This window comes from Pelmatolapia mariae, linkage group LG10_11 (assembly GCF_036321145.2).
Source record: "Pelmatolapia mariae isolate MD_Pm_ZW linkage group LG10_11, Pm_UMD_F_2, whole genome shotgun sequence".
Classification (NCBI taxonomy): Eukaryota; Metazoa; Chordata; class Actinopteri; order Cichliformes; family Cichlidae; genus Pelmatolapia; species Pelmatolapia mariae.
Genome location: NC_086236.1, coordinates 74,762,298 through 74,778,366, shown reverse-complemented (window position 1 = coordinate 74,778,366; position 16,069 = coordinate 74,762,298). Strand labels below are relative to the sequence as shown.

At 46.2% G+C, this 16,069-nt stretch overlaps 2 protein-coding genes across 4 annotated transcripts in view; one reads left to right on the top strand and one right to left on the bottom strand.

The window, feature by feature from the left end:
• Window positions 1-16,069, top strand: part of LOC134637217 (mothers against decapentaplegic homolog 4-like) — a 38,973-nt gene that overhangs the window by 5,049 nt on the left and 17,855 nt on the right. The window contains exons 2-3 of one of the 3 annotated variants that reach the window (XM_063487583.1): window positions 12,552-12,747; window positions 13,456-13,704. In XM_063487583.1, the coding sequence (XP_063343653.1) occupies window positions 12,652-12,747; window positions 13,456-13,704 (345 nt within the window). In that variant the 5' untranslated portion in view covers window positions 12,552-12,651. Of the gene's footprint in view, window positions 1-12,378; window positions 12,748-13,455; window positions 13,705-16,069 lie in introns of those variants that run through there. The other 2 variants (XM_063487584.1, XM_063487585.1) reach the window with 2 other exon arrangements.
• LOC134637219 (chromatin target of PRMT1 protein-like) lies at window positions 3,191-8,066 on the bottom strand. The gene is made up of 3 exons (XM_063487587.1): window positions 7,983-8,066; window positions 7,803-7,862; window positions 3,191-4,609 (listed from the first exon to the last, which is right to left on the bottom strand). Exons 1-3 carry the CDS (start codon window positions 8,026-8,028, stop codon window positions 4,362-4,364), a joined length of 354 nt encoding a protein of 117 aa, XP_063343657.1. The 5' UTR covers window positions 8,029-8,066; the 3' UTR covers window positions 3,191-4,361.

Here is a 16,069-nt window from a genome sequence, read left to right as displayed (position 1 = left end):
CCACAGACACACACCTTCACTTCCTCCGATGTCCACAAACTGGCAAGTCAAGGTGGCCACCTCCATCTTTTATATACAGTCTGTGGTCTCCAGTTGCGCTGAGGTGAAGACGCAGCAAAGAATGTCCATAGACCCTCCCCCTGGTGTGGCGTTTAAGATGATGTCACATGTAAAGTCCTGGCTGTGTGGGCGTGGCGTGAAGAATGAACGCGAGGGTCTGAGGAAATCTGTCCAATCCGATTAAAGCCGCCGTGCTTCCTCCTCGATGCTCGGTTACTTAAGTAGGTGAACTGAGCGTCACACCTGATCTGCACTCAGCTCCAGTCCCTGCATCTCCCTCAGATCAGCGTCCGTCTGAAGCTCCTCCTCCGCTGTCTTGCAGGACGAGGTGAGGGCGGGAGGAGGATGGAGAGCTGGTCAGTGCTCTTGTTTACAGAGAGCCGTGAACGCCTCACAACAGATGTAGAACATCTGTCACTGCAGGGTCAGAGGTCAGAGCAGCACTCACGGTTTCAGTTCGGCGGTCCTTCGTGGTCAGAGCGAGGCCGGTACCTGAGCATCAGGTGACAGCGGCAGCTCTGCTTCCTGCTGACCGGAGTCCCACATCGCCGCAGCGTTTACCTGCTCAGGTGTGTGGTTTCAGTTTAACGTCACCCTCGCTGCGCTGCGCTGTGCAGTACGCCAGGCCTGCAGAGGACCCCCAAGGTCCAGGGGACCAGGGACTCCCCGTGTCCTCCTCGGGTACTCTGGCTTCCTCCACAGTCCAAAGACATGCAGTTAGTGAAGTTAGGTTAACTGGAAACACTACAATTGCCCATAGGTGTGAATGCGGGAGTGAATGTGATTGGTTGTCTGTGTCTGTGTTAGCCCTGCAACAGACTGGTGACCTGTCCACGGTGTACCCGGCCTCTCGCCCTAAGACAGCTGGGATAGGCTCCCGCCCCCCGCGACCCTGAAAAGGATAGAGGGACAGTCTGTACCACCAGAGGGCGCACACACATCCTCTAAACCAGCGGTCCCCAACCTTTTTTGCGCCACAGACCGGTTTGTGCCCGACAATATTTTCATGGACCGGCCTTTAAGATGTCGCGGATAAATACAACAAAATAAAACTAGTACCGGTACCGAAAAAAAGAAGATTTATTCATAACACACGTGAAAAGACCCAGGAAAACCGAGTTAACGATAAAAACGATAACAAAATAACCCTGAAAACCGATAAAAATCCTGAAAACCATACATTTCACATCTGAGCCTCAACTCTCGCGGCCCGGTACCAAACGACTCACGGACCGGTACCGGTCCGAGGCCCGGGGGTCGGGGACCGCTGCTCTAAACTGTGCGTGCACGTCAGCTGACGGTCCTGCTTTGAAGCAGGAAGTTATGGACCCTGGAGAGACGACAGCACTGCCTGCCCACAGTAGTACTGCACACACTGCAAGTACTACAGTAGTACTGCACACACTGCAAGTACTACTGTAGTACTGCACACACTGCAAGTACTACTGTAGTACTGCACACACTGCAAGTACTACTGTAGTACTGCACACACTGCAAGTACTACTGTAGTACTGCACACACTGCAAGTACTACTGTAGTACTGCACACACTGCAAGTACTACAGTAGTACTGCACACACTGCAAGTACTACTGTAGTACTGCACACACTGCAAGTACTACAGTAGTACTGCACACACTGCAAGTACTACTGTAGTACTGCACACACTGCAAGTACTACTGTAGTATCATTTACATTACTTGCCCTACACATCGCTCCTTACAGGACACCAGTGCTCTGCTTGGACATATGAAACTGACTTTGATGCACTTCATTACTTTTCATCAGTGTGTTTGAGTCTACTGGTCTCAACTGGAAATAACTAACAGGTCTCTTTATACTGGCTCAGCTCCCAGCTTCTGTAGTTGAACCAACGTTTTGGAGAAAAACATGTTCTGGACATTTTCCAGTCTGGTTCCCACAAACTGCACTGAAACAGCTTTACTTAAAGTGTGTGGTGACATGTTGATGGCAGCAGACTCTGGAGAGTACACCGTACTGGTTATACTGGATCAAAGGCTTGTTCAGGATTACTGGTGTTGTTTTAAATATCGTAGTTATCGGAGACATCTTTTACCGTCTGCATGAATCAAGTGTTGTCATCAGCTCTGCCACCTCAACGATCTGTGTGACGTCCAGTTCTCTTGCTGCTTTACACACTGCCTCAAGGCCAAATGATCAGACAACAGCATCTCCTATCAACTCTGTGCTGATGACATTCAGTTGTTCTGTTCTTTCAAAGCTTCTGAGTTTTATAAATTGTCTTGTTTAAATAATTGTCAGAAATAAAACACTGGTTGAACCACAGCTTCCTCCAGCTAAATACAGATAAGACAGGTGATCACATGATCTCAGTTTTTAGGGCTCTTCTGTTCAATCGAGTGTCAGAAATGTGTGCGTCACATCTGACAGTTCAGTCTGAGAATCTCGGCTCGTTCAAGCTGCTTCTATCATGTAAGAAACATCTGTAACCTCTGCTGGACTCGAAGGCTGAGCCTCAGGTGATTCTTCATGCTTTCATTTCTTCTTGTTGTCTTGTTCTTCTTCTTGTTCAACCAATCAGCGGCACTAACAGGAGGTCATGTTACTCCAGTTTTGGCTTCTTGCCTGTAAATTTATGGTTTCATTTTAAAATGTTAGTGTGAACGTTTAGAGCTGTGCGTGGTGAAGCTCCCCCTGCTGACACCTTGAGCTTCGGGCTTTTCAGGCACTGGAATCCTCCGTGTAGACCCCACTGACATTTCTATACAAACAAGCTTTCATTAATATTAGTTTTTATTTATATTTCAGGTTCTATTGTGAAGCACTTTGTGATTTCCATCTATAAAAAGTGCTGTATAAATACATTTTCCTGTATGAAAACCTGTTTTTGTTTTGAAGCCATCAGGCCTTTGACCTGCTGACGTTCTGCGCACACCTGCACACGCTCACTACAACTACAGGACTCGACTGTGCAAAAAACTTGAGCATTTAAGTTTCAGTTGTTGAAGTGACACACTAAATACCAACAATTGTCTTAAATTCCCTAAATATTAAATACTTTAGTATTTCGTTTGTTTTTCTTTTATTATTTTTATTTTCTTCTTAAATATAACTGCACACTTTCTATCTGCTCATGTAAAGCTGAACAGTTTCAGCTACGCTGTGTATCTGTACATGACAAGAAAACTTCACACAAACATGATCGCGTCCACCTCGTTTCCACACGTCCTCTCTCTGACAGTCAGGGGTCATCCTCTGTGTCAAACAAGACAGTTTAGCTCCTCCCACTAACCAGCAGGAAGGTGAAGACCGCATTTGGAAACGTCCTGTCTGACATCATGCAGATGCAGGAGAAGCCTGAGCTTATCATCAGAAACCCTGTTTAACACGAATGTCCAGCACCAGAGGAGTCACATGACAGGAGTCACATGACAGGGAGGGTAAAACGGTCACGAGGGTTCAGTCTCCTGAGGCTACGTCCACACTAGGCCGGATAGATTTGAAAACGGCGTCCACACTATCGTTTTCAGTCGTTTTCACAGAGTTGTGCGTCCACACTGAAACGGCTGAAAACGCCTACGTTCCAGTCCTGCGCATGCGCGAAACGCAAGAAGATTCGACCTGCCTCATTTCTGTCTGCCGCTTATTTACTTTCCGGCTCTTTGAAACGGCGCAGCAAAATGTCGAGGAGTTTTTTTTAAATGGACTAACATTGAGGTGGAGTTGTTGCTGCGAGTAACACAAAAGTACAAAGTTGCAAAAGCGAGTGAGAGTTAAAGAATTTGACGGGACGCCAAAACGGAGAGAAAACTATGTTTTCAAACGAAAACGCATTAGTGTGGACGTAGCCTGGAAGTCGGTGACGCATCTGTAGCGACTTCGCCTCCTTCAGGCCGTTTAAATGCGAAGCACTTCAAACCTGCCAGCAGGGGCAATGATTGGCCGAGAGGACAGACACATCAATGAACTGCTCCTGAGGACTCGGCAATGGCGTACAGACAAGAGCGAGTCAGCGGCGAACGTCTTTTATTCTTTTAAATGTTGGGAACAAAACCTTCAGAATTACAAACGACCCATTAAAAAATTCCAACACACAGAGGGTCAGTGAAGGACACACGACCACTTCAGGGACACATAGAAAACCAACAGAAAACTGAACGCTCTGGTTTGAAAACAAACAAAGAAATGCTTAATGCACCTGAGAGGAGGAGCCAATCAGCAGCCTGAGAGCTGCGGCCTTCAGTCACCAAATAAAACTCGTGTACACTTGGAGAGGCAGTTCCAAAGTAAGAACAAACCTTTGGTCCCGCCCCTCACAGTTTCAGTCCCACAGCGGCTGCGGCTGTCCCGCCATCGACATGTACTCGTCCAGCTCGGCGTCCAATCGGCTCCGGGACGTGGACATGTAGTCGTCTAGCTGTTTGTCCAGTCGGCTCCGGGACATGGACATGTAGTCGTCCAGCTCAGCGTCCAGCTGCTTCCTCGTTGGCACCGCTTTTCTGCTGCCACCACGCCCCTTTGAAGCGGTGGCCCCGCCTATCCGCAGCTTTACCCCGCGCCGTCTTTGTCCTGCCAGAAACAAAATTGATAGATTTACACAAACAGGAGTCGGCAGGTCAAAGGTCAGCGATGTAATGCCACTCCCTCTTTGGTTTGTTTCCATGGAGACAGGATTCACCAATCATATTCTCGTCTAAACTTTCAGCGTTTTTTTACGTTTTCCTGCTGTCGGTTCTTGTGCGTTTGTGTCCTGAGAGACACCGTGAAGTTTCTTCATCTCTTTATTATCTGACCCTTTAGGCCCCTCCCTCATTCGGCCCCTCCCTCCTGGGCGGCTTAAAGGCCCGCATGTTCATTTCCTGTTGGGTGTCCAGGCCAAGCCAGGACAAAGTCATGAGCCTGTAAAAATAACCCTGCAATGTTCTGTGGAAGTCCCTCCCCCTCTGTAACGCTCACAGGTACAGGTAACCCCGAGCTCCAGCCACAGAGGCTGCATCCCGATTCAGGGTCTGCAGCCTTAAAGGCTGCATTTTAAGGCCGATTACGTCACAGCGACGCGACGAAGGCTGTCCCAATTCAAAGGCTGCTCGACATGTGGCCCTCAAATGCGTCCTTCATTTCCCTGAATTTTAAGGATGGGTCGGTGTAGCCTCCATGGCCCAACATGTCCCAGACTTCATAGCGCGGCGGTGGTGTGGATAATTTTGCCGAAAAAAACGGTGGAAGCAGAGCGGCCGAAAAGTAAACTTTCAAAAGTAAGTACTGAATATGATGTCACTTATTTATGTGCAAATGTTTAATAATGAAGAACATTAAAACATTACTGTTGGCCACATGTCGGCAAAGTTATGTGACATTAGTGATGTTTGTACTAACCTGGTTTTAAAGCCTTTACTTTCAAATATACGCCGTTCAATAGTCGACCTTAATCTTACAGAGAATGTGATGATTTTATGGATAATTAAAGTCAGTCATATATCCACAAACACAACAAGCTGAAAGTCAGTGATGCTGCTCGGTTTGCAGTCCTGAATATGACGGCACAAGCAGGATTCACTGCACTGTTAATGTTAGCTATGATATATTGCTGCCTCTGTTCGGTGGTGTCGAGCCAAACGGACTTTAACGTGTGTTTGAACGAGCTGACGGTTCACTCGTTAAGCTGAAAGAAAGATGCTTTAATCACAGGAGTCACACATGTGTCCACTGTACCATCTGGGAACTCTTCTTGTTTAGCACTCGTAATAACACAAACACTAAATCCTCCTTCTCTTGTGCTGTTTTGTAGCAGTGTATACACCTGAGACTGTCACCTGTCTGTCTGTCCTGCACTCTCTCTCTGTTTCTTTCTCTCTGATTGTGGAATAAAAGTATGAACATGTATTTATAAGTTACACTTGTGTTTGAATCCTGCAGCTTATCACACATTTGATTTCCATGTGTGACGACTGCAAGTGTCCAGAGTGAGGACAGACTGAGGGACCCACTGCTGCACATCATCTGTGAGGCTTTGCACCCCTGATGATCCACCAGGACAAACTCAGCAGTGTGTGAGGAAGAGGAGGAGGAAGAGCCAGCAGCAGCTGACAGATGGAGAGAATAGACAGACTGTTCCCTGTTTGTGAAGGACTGCTAGGAAAGTTTAACATAACTAATGTCTGTCCTGAATCAGTCTTATTAGGTAATGTTCAAATAATGTTATCATTCCAGTGTTTTCAGTGTGGGAGAAAGTACTCAGGGCCTTCAAGTTACACACTATGAAAGGCAGCAACAAGTTTAATATTCAGAAACCTAAAGTATGTATCAGCAGCAGAATGGAGCTAAAAATAAATGTTTGTTTCAGTTCTATGAAGCTTTGAGTATTTTGGATTAGTAGTACTGCTGTGTTTGTTGCATCATATTGCTGTAATTGTTTATATGCTTTATATATTCTGAGCTAAGTTGATCTATAGTGTTACATCATATTCTATAAGGATGTTATGTGTTTGTTTACTTTCTGCCCAGTTTGACCCATTTAGCAGAAGTCAGCCTGTTTAAGGCTCTGATATCTATTCTGTATGACTTAAAGCAGTTATGACATGGTCTGATTTTCTCACCCAATAAAGGAATATTTAACATATCAGTCTACTCTTCATTCTGTCAGCAACAGTTATCACAGATCGTACATTTTGTTTTTATACATATATGTAAGCATTGAGCCAAATGTAATAATGCCAACATATTAAACGAACAATATTTGTCTCTTATATATAATACATCTATATATACACACTGTCAAAGATATTTGTCTTTGAGTGAAGATTTAAGGCGATAAGAAATATAAATAACTGCAACCTGAATCTTTACTGAAGCTCAGTGAATGACAGAGTTCAATATATACCATAATAATCTGACAATAACTATAATATTGTCCATATTATATTTACATTACCACAGTGAGATGACTTTAGTCTCATGAACAACATTAACTAATTGTTATTTACTAGCTAATCTTAAATGACTGTTCAGTACAGAAGTGAAGCCCAACTATCATGTTTTACAGTCCTGTGGTCTCAGCCTCAGATACTTATTAAATCACACAAAGCTCATATAAAAACAAACAAACGAACAAAAGATTTTCTCCTTCATTTCTTTCAAATAAAGCTGTATGAAACGTTTCCAGCGGTTGGTGTCATGGTTGCTAGGCAACCAGGCCAGGCCCATTTCACAGGCCTCGCACTTCTTAGCGGTCTTTGAGCACGCGGCCTTGTGGACCGTTAAGGCTGCAGACCCTGATTTGTGACACAGCCAGTGAGCCAGAGCAACCTTTAGACTCTGGCAAAGGGCCTTTGACCTCTAAGCTTTTAACCTTTGACCTCTGAGGAGGGGAGATTTCAAAGATTTGACTCAGTAGGGGTCAGCTTGGTAGAGCTACTGGGACACGCCCCCCCGGCGGGCGTAACAGTACCGCGGTCCTCAGCCCTCCAGCCGTATTTAAACGTCTTTGAATTTAACTGGCAGACAGTAGCTGCGCCACCAGATGCACAAATCAGAGCGCAGCTCTCCTAACCCCGCCTAACAGGCCAAATCGCACCAACCGGTTTCTCCACAGCGCCCCCAGCTGTCAGCGCGGCTTACTGAAACCGTAGGAATAATTTTACTGTTACGACATAAACAAAGCTACCAGGCCGACACCATGAAGGTCAACAGAACACTCGAGCAAACATGCATGTAGCTGTCCGTGCTTTGAAAGCTCGGCGTGAAGCTGTGCAGAGAAACTCACCTGAGGTCAACGGTCTCAGCTGGCTCCGCCTCCCGAGTCGACCGCGCAGACCTCCTGCTCCTGCAGAGGAAACGCACACACAGGTGGAGCACAGGTGAGAATTCTACTGCAGCTTCAGTCTAGCGAAGAAGGCCACACATTGCTGCCCCGCCCACTGCGCCCTGTGTTTCAGATACTCACGCCTGCAGGTGGAGGTGACCCGCGCTCTCCACCTGTATTTGTTCATGAAGCTCCAGAAGCCTTGATGCGCAGAGGCCGACGGGTGGCGAGTTACCCGCTGCCAGCCGAGTCGAGTCCAGACGCTCCTCTTCCTCCTCAGGTGACGATGCTCCGCCCTCTCAGAGCTCCCGGCAGCCTGCAACACAGAGACACAGCAGCTCGCTTTTACGGTGCAGTAGCTCGCCATCCACCAAACGGACGAGTGTGCACGTGCTGGGAACCCTTATGATCACTCAGCGGTGACCCATGTGGGCGATATAACGAATGCACTCGATGCACCGCGAGTTTTCCACGTACGATGGCTAAAATGACTTTATCGTAACTATCCAGTACAGGTTGCCATGGAATTCTGCACAAAATACATCATTAACCCCGCCCCCCAACCAGACACTGTTCTACCTGCGCTGAGCGTGCATGTTTATACCAGAGAGGGAAGAAGATTGCAACAGAGTTTCAGACTCGCTGTCGTTTGATTTCACGAGGATGTCGAACAAAACCTCACACTGGTTTGGTCCCACAAACACCTCACGACCCCATCGTGCCTGGGCTGGTTTCACTGTTTTCAACTCCACGTGGAGGCTGCAGCGTGTCAGACGAGCAGGCCGGCGGTCCTCCAATGAACACCTGGACCGCCCTTCTTCACAGGTGACCTGTGACCCCTCTGGGACTCACCTGTGGAAGAAGCAGCGATAACGGAGCCGACTTCATCAGCAGGACCACGGGCATGGGAGCAGATGCCCTCTGATGCAACCTGGAGCAGGTCTGCTGTTCCAGCAGGACTCTGGAGAAGCTGCCGGCAGAGAGAGGAGGGAACCTCAGCACAGTGTCCCTGACCTTTAACTCTGCAGGACGCAGGAGGTCATGGTAACTCACCGCTCGTGCAGGGACACCGTGGATGTTCCTCTGGGGCGAAACGAGCCTGGCTCTGATGACTCCATCCGCCTCTGGATGCCGGACCCTGTTCACCTGCCGCCTGATTCAAAAGGATAAAAGCTTCATTCAGCACGGAAACCGGAAAAAGCAGCAGCTCCGGTAAAACTGCCACTTCCTGATGTCTGCCTTCATATCGGCATTCTTCAAAGAGCCCACACACGACCCTGTTCATTTACACAGCTGTTTAACTCACACAGATAACTCCCGTCTTTGAGCCGGAAACGCAGATAAAAATTAAATTAATCTCGCTTCGTGGTTCAAAGGTCAACCGAATTTAAGAGGAGGCCTCAGCGGCCTCGTGCTGTTCAACACAGTCTGTGAGCGCTCTCAGTTTCTGCATGTAACACGGAAAATTTTAATTTCGCTCTGTGCTAAAGCGGCGCTGGCCCGCCATTTTGTGTCCGCGCAAAAAAACAACAACAACCCAGCACTCACAGCTAACGTTAGCTTCCACAGTTCACCTGTTCAGTTATAATACGTCACTCACGCTTACCTGTATCTGAACGTACTACCGGGAGAAGCTCACGGCCTAAAACAGACACACCTGTTACTAACTGTAAGGTCACTTCCGCTTGCTAACGCTAACTCGTGCTAATTAAGCGCAATGCTAACCCGCTAGCTGCTGTTAGCATTAGTTTTACAAACTTTAGTTTTTACAGATCAGCTAATTCCTCCCCACACTTAGGTTTTAGGTGAGCTCAGGTGAGGTGAGCAGCAGCACCTGGTGTTTCTCTCACAGCTCAGCCGCTAAACGTAGAGGCCAAACCGCCGTTAAAGTCACGCTCTGTCCGGGTTAACCGCAGCTAACGGCCCGCTGTGGGGTCAAGTTCACATCACATCTATAAGTCAGCAGCACACACACCTGTGTCAGACTCACAAACACAGAAGCCCACACAGGTGAATGTGTGTGTTCTCCTGCTGCTGATTTATCCTTTAGAAACATGTTTGATCCGCAGGCAGAACTTTAAGGCTCCAGCAGTACGGAAGGCTATTTCTGCCAATAATTATTATTATTTTATTTAACCAGGAAGATCCCATTGAGATTAAAAACCTATTTTTCAAGGGAGACCTGGCCAAGACAGGCAGCAGCAAGTGTCTCACGTTTACAAAAATTACTCAGTTAAACACAGGCAGCAAAAACACACCTGCAAAAATAAATGAAAAATTAAAAAAAAAAAAAAAAAAAGGATATAATTCAATAAAATTCAGTTAAAATGACAAACAATCTAATTGAAACAGTTGCATGTTGTGGACTTGGCCTCAAGGATTCTTAGTTTAGATTTCAAACCACTTAATGAAATGAAAGTCGTTTTCCAGTCGTTCTGCAGTTCGTTCCAAGCCGAGGGGGCTAAATGGACAAAAGCTCTTTGCCAAGTTCAGTTCGGGTGGACGAAGAGGATACGACCAGCATGTTTCACTGCAAGCAGGGAACATATACATGAAGGCAGCAATCTGATTATTGCCTTATATGTAAAACTGTATGAATGAGAGTTCCTCCGACTGGCCAAAGCAGGCCGTCGTACCTGAGAGCAGAACTCACAGTGATGAACCTCAGAGAAGCACAATCAACACGAAGCATTCATATATAGAATGTCTCCAGCACAGATAAAAATGTCGCAGCAAAAACTGCTTCTTTGTATTAAAGAAAAACACGACTCATTTGGAAAATGAAATCTCACTATTAACTTCAGTGATTTCACGAGATTCTCTACATGTGGTTTGAAGGTGAGTGAGTCATCCAGATATTTCTACGTGTGAACCAAAACATCGAGTCGTGGTTTAAAGGAGAAAACACAGTTAAAGGAAAATCTACAAATCAAAGGTTAAAATGACTAAAATGGGATAAAAACAACAACATTTGGCTGTTTCAATCGTTCAAAATGTAACAAACAAACAAACATCCAAATTAAATTAAAGACTAGTGATAAACGTGGTCATAAGTAAAACATCAGGCTTGGTGGGTGGGGTGGGTTTTTCAAAACTGCCTTCAAATTCTTTTTTTTCTTTTTCTTTTTTACTATACTTTCATTTCATTTATTTATTTATTTCACACTTGGTACAACAGTTTCCACAGTTAGTTCTTTCAGACAAACCAACTACACTTTCTATCAGTAAAGCACTGCAACCATGTGTGAAAAGGAGCAGGAAGAAGAATATATTCTTATTAAACCCTGCCCCCTATCTACAATCCAACTTATATTACAAGTGGGCACCAAAAATCAAGGAACAAACTAACATTAACATTTATCTCCAGTCCTAACTCAAACCAAACAACAAATTTACAATCAGAATATTTGTTGTATTCTATATAAATATAAATATAAATAAAATACTATATAAATAATGCTGGTCCCCAAAGACATCCACAGACTGGAGGCCTCGGCCTGCTCGGTGAGGGCGTTCTCCCTGTGGGAGCTCGACAGAGCTGCCGTCCTCGGTGCAGGACCAGTCAAAGTCTGGGACTGAAACCGCAATGGTTTCCATGGCAGACGGTCAGAAAGCCAAGAGTTGGCCTGAAAGAGGAAGAGGACGTTTTATTGTGAAAGAGTGTGTGCAGAGCAGCAGCTGCAGAGTTTCAGATTAACGAGAGGAACACACTCTTATTTGTGTCTTTATTTATTGTAGGTGTTTATTATGGAGGACTGAAAAAAATGACTGAAAACTAAACCAAGGGCATGAAATGAGTTGACCAATAAAAACAGTTGTGTGTTTACAGAGCCTGAGTGCAGACAAATGTCACTCTGTCCCTTTTTCTTTCATCATAAAGGTCAGCTGCTTTTATTTTGCAGCTTCAATGTTTCTGTGTCAAACACGAGAAATGTGTTTCCTCGACTTTCGCCACCAGATGGCGCCAAACACACACACACACACACACACACACACACACACACACACACACACACACACACAGGATGGCTGTGATTGGCTCGCTCACGGCTGAAGTCACGCGCACAAACTTTCTCACACGTTTCCGGCAGCATCACAAAATAAAAGCTGCAGTAACTGGTGCGGAAATGCGGGAAAATGAGTGAAAGGAGAGTTTTTGAAGCTGCTCTTTGGAAATATTTTAGTTGAGTTGAGTTTTAAAACGTTTCTTTAACCCAGGAAGCATCTCTAATAAGTGTTAATATATTTCCGTTAATCATTTTTAAGCCTTAATGAGTAAGCTTGCCCTAACGGGATTTGATGCTTTTCTTTGTGACGTGAGAGTGAATTTAGGTTCACAATGAAGTAAAACTAGGTGAACTAAAAGAAAGGAAAACTTTAGAACGGGACAAATAACTGAAACTAGACAGAGAAAGCACGATTGCAGGTGAATAACCGAATAGCCACTCTTCAATAACATAAATATTAAAAAGAACAAAAATCAAACCACGCAGGAAAATAAATGAACTTTAAGGCAAACTGTAATTATCATTGTATAAAACTTAAATTGACTGTGCAGTGAACTCAGACAACGCACACAGGCAACATTACAGTGACATTGATAACAGATGGCAGGTGTGCAGGCAGGAATCACAAACAGGTAAACTGCAGGTAAACGCTCCACATCGTAACAACGCTCAAAGTTTTGTCTCTGTGCTCTTATTTTGGAAGGCTCCAGAGGTCGCCAGACTTCCTGTTATGTCTGGCCGTCGGGGGAGCATGACATAGCCCCCACCTCCTCCTCCCCCCGGTGAGCGTGCAGACAGTCTGGATGCAGACGGAGTCGCACGCGGACGCGCCGACGGACGAACCTCCGGCCTCACGGACCCGGCAGCGGATCACAGCCGAGCGGAGAGCGCCGAGCCCGGTGAGTGCGCCACAGGAGCCCGCTGAGAGCTTTTGTAATTCTTCTGTGAACAACTGTTGATGCAGCAGTCAGGTCAGCCAGTGAGCGTCACGCATCGTCAGCATCTGATGACGTCATAGAGCCACGGTCACGACGTCACGTTGCTTACAGTTTAATGAAAAAATGAAAGGAATCAGTAGTGAGACGAGGATGTGCATGTGTGGTGATCCTGTCTCCTTCTCACCTCTCTGTCTGTCTCAGAGGGAAGTGACGTGGGGGGGATCAGGAGTATTTCTGATCACTGACCAATACGATCAATATCAGCCCCTGCTCTGTATCTGTGCTCAGGGACTGTATGAGTTCACCTATGGATCAGCTATAGGATCTGTTCCTGGCCCACGGGCACACCTGGGCGCCCCACCTGTCTGTGTCTGAAACACAGACTGTATATAAAAGATGCACAGCATCTGCTGTTCTGTGATTGGACAGAAACCTCAGAGTTTGAGTTTGGTGACTGAGTGGGCTTCCTCCTTTCCCTTCCTGTCATGTATTTCCTGTTCCTCTCGCTGGTGGGTTCACGTGAAACATGACAACGACCTCAGCGTTTATCACGGGTCTGTGTGATGTCACCGAGGGCACACAAGCCCCACCCACATAGATCTGTCCGGGAAGTCTTTTTATCGATCTGATTGTTGAGCCGTCTAAGCAGATTCTGTTTTACTTTATCAGGTGACCATGTCGGTGCTCGGCCCCACCCCCAGCAGCGCAGACGCCTGCCTCAGCATCGTCCACAGTCTGATGTGCCACCGGCAGGGCGGCGAGAACGAGGGCTTTGCCAAGCGCGCCATCGAGAGTCTGGTGAAAAAGCTGAAGGAGAAGAAGGACGAACTGGACTCGCTCATCACCGCCGTCACCACCAACGGCGTGCACCCCAGCAAGTGTGTCACCATCCAGAGGACGCTGGACGGACGGCTGCAGGTACGGCAGTGAAAACCCGACAGAGGGCCCACAGGAAAGATCGAGGCTCAGAGAGGAAGTAGTCACTTTGTTTTATTCTGAAAGAGTTAGAAAGATAACAGGACTTCAAAGCAAAAGTCTTAAAAGTCTTCAGGCTCTGCCCCTCACCTGGTCTGCACCTGATCATGTCCTTCCTGTGTCCTCTGTCGGGGCTGCAGGAGCTCCTCACCGCTGATATAATAATCATAATAATAATGATGATGATGATGGAGCTGTGAGCAGCAGGCTGGGTGTGTCCCAGTCTCTCAGTAATTATGAGACCAGAGGACAGAGCACACCTCTGATCAGGACCAGCTGATCCAGCCCACAGCGCACCCCCCTCCACCCACAGTCCCAATAAAACATGAGACACCTTCCCAGGAACTTCTGAAACATTCACAGACCCTTTAAACCAAAACGTCCCCACCCCACGAGCCGTAAAAGGAGACGTGGTTCACCTGAGGACATTGTCTCCATCCCTGCTCCGTCATCCTCTGTATGCTCCTGTTAAAACATTTCTGTGATAAGTTCAGGTTGGTGGGAATATGCTTTAAGGATGCAGGGCTGGGCGGGGCACACAGGTGAGCCGCACACCTGTAGTAGGCTCCTGTCACGGAGCGCTGCTTTGTTAAACCTCAGCCTCCGTTCGCCGCAGCGTCGCCTGATGAGCGAGCTCTGGAGCGTGTGCCTGTGCAAGGGTTGTGGGCCCGAGCTGACACCGTTTCAGTCTGAGGGTCCGCATGTGAGCGAGGAAGACCCGAGAGATCAAACTTCAAATGCATGACCAATAAAACTGAAGCGGTTAGAACAGCGTTACAGCGTCTGTGTGACTGCAGGATCCTGCAGAATGTCGCAGGTCTCACATCCAAACAGCAGCAGGAGGAGGAGGAGGAGGAAGGGCAGGCTGGCTTGTTTTGTCTGAAACACAGGAAAGGGGCCGGGTTAACTTAAGCCAGACAGTCTGGTGTGTGTGTGTGTGTGTGTGTGTGTGTGTGTGTGTGTGTGTGTGAGCGTGTGTGTACAGCTATCTTTGTGAGCACCTTGTTAGACTCAGGACCCGTTTGTGGCCCTCGCTTCAGAGGCTGTTTGAGGGTTCAGAGCCGGTTTCAGGGCTCAGGTTTGGGTTCAGGGTCGTGTGTGTGTGTTTATGTGTGTGTGTGTGTGTGTGTGTGTGTGTGTGTGTGTAAGCGTGCAGAGGACGGGAATGTGGACTCGTCTGGGACTCTGATGGATTTCATACCGCAGAGTTTCCACACTGTAAGAAATGACGTGCTGCTGCAGACGTTGACCCAGAGAGGACGAGATGATTTTGTCTCCCATTAAAAAAATCAAGAAGTTCAGACTGTGGTCAAAAGCAGAGCTTTATCTTGACTTTTAAATCAAATATTTCTGTTTGGTTTCTGTCGGCTCTTTGAGTTCTTTTCTCCTCGTTTCATAGTTTTGCTCTAACAGGTGTTTTTACCTTTTAGAGGTTAAAATCTCAGCTTCATGTGTCAGACTGTAAACGTTTCACAGACCTTTCAGAGTTTAGTTCTCTCACTGTTGTCTTAAATATGAAACTTTTATTTCTTGTCTCATAGTTTTAGTTCAGTAAGTCGACGTTTTCGTCATCTTATAGTTTTGTTATTTGATTGATTTAGTTTTGGATTTTGAAATCAAACATTTTGCGTCTGAATTTTTTAATCTATTTTTTGTCTCAGTTTTGAATTATAAGCAGTGTTAGTGTAATATCTCACATTTTTATATCACAATCTTTTTCTCAGATATTTGACTTTATCTGATTTTTTTCTTGAATTTCTCCCTTTCAGTCGTAGATTTGCATGAATAAGAATAAGACGTCCTTTTATAATTTTCTTGTGCTTTTTGTTTTGTGATTTTTCTACCTGGGCCTCCGTGTAAACCACTGATTCTCCTTCACCTCGTCAGTTATGTTTCTAAATGATGTCCAACTCGGTCTTTAACGTGTTCGTATTTGAAGGAAAAGTGCGATGTGTGTTTCTTCTCTGATGAGCAGTTTGTGTTTTCACTTTTCGTGGTCAGGAACAAACCGGAGACGTTCCTTCTGAATGCGTCATCCTGTGAAAGTTCTCCAGATCAAACAAACAAACCCTGGAATATTTGGTATCTTTGGAAAGTTTTGCTAAAATCTTTCTGTGTTGCTGTTTGCTTGTTTTGGGGTTTGGATGTTGTTTTTGCAGCATGCCTGCTTCTCATAGCTCAGAGACGTGAACACGGCGACACCTTTGGAAAAAACCCAGAAAACAGGAACAAACACAAGTGTTAGTTTGAACTTAACACGTAAAGTTTAAGAAACAGAGTAAAGACACAAGGAGAGTCTGAACGAGCA

What these genes read in the sequence shown, in the direction of transcription:
- LOC134637219 (XM_063487587.1), bottom strand. Translation starts at nt 8,028, where the DNA reads ATGAACAAATACAGGTGGAGAGCGCGGGTCACCTCCACCTGCAGGC. An exon ending in GGTCACCTCCACCTGCAGGC is followed by an intron (nt 7,863 to 7,982) that starts GTGAGTATCTGA and finishes TTTCCTCTGCAG; the next exon opens with GAGCAGGAGGTCTGCGCGGT. An exon ending in GCTGAGACCGTTGACCTCAG is followed by an intron (nt 4,610 to 7,802) that starts GTGAGTTTCTCT and finishes TGTTTCTGGCAG; the next exon opens with GACAAAGACGGCGCGGGGTA.